General features: G+C 33.7%; 1 protein-coding gene across 1 annotated transcript; it reads right to left on the bottom strand.

Annotated features, from left to right (window-relative positions):
• Positions 1-202: 202 nt before the first annotated feature.
• On the bottom strand, positions 203-3,237 carry LOC133701339 (AP2-like ethylene-responsive transcription factor AIL1). Its single transcript, XM_062125220.1, has 9 exons — positions 2,815-3,237; positions 2,298-2,676; positions 2,100-2,182; positions 1,926-1,934; positions 1,665-1,753; positions 1,471-1,544; positions 1,331-1,381; positions 1,063-1,139; positions 203-776 (listed from the first exon to the last, which is right to left on the bottom strand). The coding sequence occupies exons 1-9, from the start codon at positions 2,972-2,974 to the stop codon at positions 274-276; spliced, it is 1,425 nt and encodes a 474-aa protein (XP_061981204.1). The 5' UTR covers positions 2,975-3,237; the 3' UTR covers positions 203-273.
• Between the last annotated feature and the right edge of the window lie 1,632 nt (positions 3,238-4,869).

Below are 4,869 nucleotides of genomic sequence, written 5' to 3'. Positions count from 1 at the left end.
ACCGTGTGGTTTGAAACTTTGGATTGGATAGTTGAAAGATTAACAAGTGCTTCAAAGTTGTTCTTGTGTCTTTTCTGTACTTCAATTTGTTCGGGTTCATCTCTCTTGCTTTATCATTAGAAACTGAAGTGTCTTTCACCAGATTTGTTTTTCCTGTCTCTTGTCAGAAAGGAAATGATCGAGCCCTCTTGAGTTCTAAATCTTTTTATAATGATAATTATTATATATTTGATATAGAGTTCTCAAATCTTGCTCATCTTCATTTACTACTTTTCAATCATTCCACAATGCAAACATAGGGACTTGATGCTTTCCACCCTGCAATGGAAAGTAGCCCTGAGAACAGCTTTCGCTGCCAAGGCCAAAATCACTAGCTAAGCCAACCGAACATTTTGGACTAGCAGCATTGCAGGGATTCCTGGTACTTGAAGCCACCAAAGTTACACCATTGTTATTGTTGTTAGCACCTTGTTGCTGTTGATGTTCCCCTGTATTTTCACTCCACATCATGTCAGTCAATTCACGGGAGGCTTCACTGCTTGCTATGGCAAGGTGGGGCTGAGAAGATGTTGATGAAGCACAAGAATTGTAATCCTCGAGGGCCACCGGAGCCGAATCTTTTGATGAACGCTTAGCTAGGTCACTAGCAATGAGTTTGGAGCTTGAGCAAATTCTCTTCACATCATACCTTCTTATACCAAAATTTGTAACAGCACTGGTACCCCTAAATTTAATTGCAGCAATGTCATAGGCCTCGGCAGCTTCTTCTTGTGTACCTATATCGTAACGAGCGATTGGACTATTTGAGTTAAGTTTCTCAAGCTATAAAATAGTTTTTGTGCATGAAATGGTTGTAAGTTGATCAAGGCTGACTTGTATTTTGTGGCCAAGACATAAATTTACGTTAAAACGCCATGAGCTTAAGTGAAAATCCTTCACACTTAGTTATGTGCAGAGAGTAGGATGTAATGCCATAAGAATGGATGACACATCGCACACTTTAATAGAAGGAAAATAAAGGGAAAAAGGACGAGAGAGAGAAAGAAAGTGACGAAGGCTTACTAAATGTTCCAAGGTACAAATCCTTGTTTCCAGCAACCCTTCCGATTCTAGCTTGCCATCTTCCATGTTGATGATGCCTGCCAGGATAAAGGAAAGCAACTTAGCGAAAAGGAGGGAAAGATACGGTGGAAGAATCATATTTAGGCAAATGGTTAACAATGTTTGCCTATTATGGCCTCCGATGATTGAAAAAAAGCCTGCAATTGCAGTAAATAATGGGGAAAAAAAAGAAAAAAACTTTATCATTGAAGTCGCTTTCTGCCATTACCTTGTCACTCCTCTGTACACAGAAGCTCCTCTTGAAAACCCACTACTTTTCCTGTCAAAATTTGAACAAAGCAATCATTTTTTCTCCCCTCTCTTCTCCTTCTCTTTTACTTTAATTAAGGACTGTAGAATGGCAAATACCTTCTCAAACTGGCTACAAATTCTTGCCTGGTCATGTGCTTCATCTCTTCAAGCTCTTTCTCATAAGTGTTCAACTAACATTTTTTTTTGTTTGTTTGAAAAAAAAGTTGAGATATTACAGATACAGACACTACAGAACAAATGGTTGATCTTTTTTGTACACACCAACATAGGATGACTAACAACAGACTTACAGGGAAATTAATATGCGTTGTTGGACCCCAATACTTCAAGGCAGCTAAATCATAAGCCCTTGCTGCTTTTTCTTCCTTATCATACCCACCTGATACACGATTTTAAAACAAAAGGAATGAAGGAGAAGAACAAGAACAATATCCAACGAATTTAAGACCAACAAAAATATGTTAATCAGCAATTAACAAATCCTATCCTTGGGTATAATTAAAGAATATAGCATACAAATAATATTTGACATAATAAAGAATTACACCTACCAAGGTAAACTGCATAAGATTTGAGTGACATTGAAAGGTGAATATACCCAAAAAGCATATGAAAAAGAAGAGCAACCGTTAGTATATTCTTTTGAAGAAAAAGAAGGAAGACGGCATATGTATGTATACTAGAGAGAAATACAGAAAATATTAAAAGCTTATTTTCTTTCACACCTTGCCTTCCTTTCCTCGTTTGCCCTTCTTTCCTGCAACTATTGTCCCATAAATGGGCCTCATATCTCCCAGTCCATCTATGCCTAACAATCATAGCACATATATAACAGATAATTGCAGACACATGTATATGTTGAAGCGAAGTTGAAAGGAAGGTATTGCCACGACTTGAAGAAGAGAAGAAAAGGAAGATAGTACCTTGTTACACCTCTATATTGTGAAGTTCTTTGTCCAAATGTGTCAATAGATTTATGAGAAACTGGTTCTTTAGCAAGTGATTTTACAACTGGCCTTTTACGGTTATCAACCACTTGCAATGGAGATATAGTAGCCAATCCATTCTGAGAACTAGGATTCATTGTGAGCAATAATGATTGAAAATTGCTATTGTTTGCTTCAATTGGAGACTTCCCACTAGAAGAAAATGGCGCCGTCTGCCTAAGCCAAGACTTGAACCCAGAAACTGAACTAGCACTCTCATTAGAAGGTGAGTTTGAGTAACACCCCAAGAAATCCTCAAGCTTGGGACCATCCTCACTTGTACTACCTCCATCCATAGTGTTTTCATATCTCCAATCTACCAATTACCATAAAATAGGACGAAATATTACAGCAAAATCATCACAAATCATGTTCAAGTTTTCATTTTAAAAAATAACACATGCACTGAGAAAGAAAGAAAGAAAGAAAGAAAGGAAAGGGGAGCATGCAGTACCTGGGGCACCATTAGATGGACGTCTAAAGGGATCAAAAACACAAAGAGATCCATCAGAACGCAAAGGCATGACAGAGAAACCAGGAGCTTGGTCTTCTCTACCAAACCCTTCATCAATTCTCAAGTGTGGAGTCAGAGAAAACCCCAACCATTTACTCATGTTATCTTCACACACAACAAGCGATTTTCTCTCTCACTCACTCAAACATTCTCAAAAACTGTGTTTTTTAATGCGTCTCCCTCCTTTACATTTGTTTCTTGGATTCACTGTGACTTCTGGTTTTGCCTTTAAAGCTCAAACTTCAAAAAATTTGGTGAACAGTGCTCTCTCTATCTCACTCTCTCGTCTTATATTCGCAGCCTTTACACCTCTGTATCTGCGGTTTTCGGGTTTCGTGCCCTCTCTTTCATTTCCACTAAGTTCTTTTGCAGAGGTGTACATAACTCCCAAGACACGATATTTATTTATAGGATGCACGTGTGGACAGATTTTAATGCTCATTTACAAAGTTAATTGTAATTTAGTTTTTATAGTTTATTAAAATAAACTAATTAATCTTTATTTATAAAAATAATTAAATAATTTTTTTTATCAGCATTGATTATGCTTTATTGCTAGTATTTTTTTTAAATGATTTTTTCTCCTTATTTTTTCATATTATCTACTTTTTTTTTATCATTTTTATAATAGGAAATCAAGATGAATTAAAAAAGAATATGACATGGGAAAAAAATTAAGTTACACATGAATTTAAGAATATAGGAATTAAATATATAGTTTTTAAGACTACAAGGACTAATAAATTATTTTTACTAAACTAAAAGGATTAAGTTATAATTAACTCAATATTATTTAGTACAATTTAGCTCTTTTTCTTAGATTTTACACTTATTTGAAGAATGGTTGATGTAAAAGTTGGAACATTGCATGTGTATTCTTATTTCTCTATCATTCTTTTACATTTTTTATATTTTTTTTTATATATCAAAATTAAGTAAAACCTAGGGTTTAAATCAAGTGTACAAAATTAATGGTCTAATTAAAATCATGTGAAGTAATGCAATTTTTTTATGTAAAAATCCTTAATTTTTAGATGAAAAAGTTAAAGTTAACACAAATATCTTTGATATTAAATGAGTTAAAATTCAAGCCTAAACAACAAAGTAGTGGCTAAGTAGTCGCATCATAACCGTTGATCTCGTTTGAACACTCTCTAGGCCGAACTTCTTATAGAAAACCGGGCTTGAAAGTTTTGTAACTCAATCTTAACCACTGTTATGAACATTGCTTCTTCTTTTTTGTCATTCAACTCAACTTAATTTCTTTGCAATTTTGTTCTTCCAGGTTATATTAACATTGTGATCTTGTTTTTCCATGCTTTTACATATACAAAGTGAAAAATCCAAACAGGTCAATTTTATAAAATAAAATTGTAGACTATAATTAAAAATATTAGTATAAGAAGTATCAAAATAAATAAATAAACAATAGAGCTCACTATTCAGAAGATGCAGGAAACTTCAATTTTATCCTTAAAGTCTTAGTTGATGTGTTTATTTAGTCCTTAAAGCTTTAATATTCTATGTTTTGGTCCTAAAATTCATTTTGTTTTTCCATTTTTTAATAACTAAATGTTGAGAGAGAATAGAGAAAATTATTGAAAAGTAGAGGATAAAAAAAGAAAGGCTATTCACGCACATTTCGACCATAAAAAGATCAATCTTTTTTTTCATGGACTTGCATGAAAGAAAGGAGTTCTATAGAGGTGGTTTGGATTTTTTATTTTGCTATAAAAAATAAACCGGGGCTTGAAAAAATCATCTTTAAAAAATTATGCCAACCCATATAATTAAATATTCTATCTATCTTGAAATTACTTAACATACTTGTTAAACCTCTTTCAACTACAATAGATCAATTTGAAAATAAATTTATAAACTTCTCTGCATTATTACTTTGATGAAAATTAGGATTATTTACCCGTTTTTTCATTGATTCCACATCTCTAATACGTTTCTTAGGTGTCATCTAGCTTGAATCTCCAAGAAATTAAC

The sequence above is a fragment of the Populus nigra genome, chromosome 8, assembly GCF_951802175.1.
Source record: "Populus nigra chromosome 8, ddPopNigr1.1, whole genome shotgun sequence".
In the NCBI taxonomy this organism is placed as follows: domain Eukaryota; kingdom Viridiplantae; phylum Streptophyta; class Magnoliopsida; order Malpighiales; family Salicaceae; genus Populus; species Populus nigra.
Note: the sequence above shows the minus strand (reverse complement) of the source record. Positions and strands in the feature narration are given on the sequence as shown.

Coding starts and splice junctions, on each gene's coding strand:
- LOC133701339 (XM_062125220.1), bottom strand. CDS start 2,974: ATGAGTAAATGGTTGGGGTTTTCTCTGACTCCACACTTGAGAATTGAT. Junction 2,677..2,814: donor TCCATCTAATGGTGCCCCAG/GTACTGCATGCT, acceptor GGTAATTGGTAG/ATTGGAGATATGAAAACACT. Junction 2,183..2,297: donor CAATATAGAGGTGTAACAAG/GTACTATCTTCC, acceptor TATGATTGTTAG/GCATAGATGGACTGGGAGAT.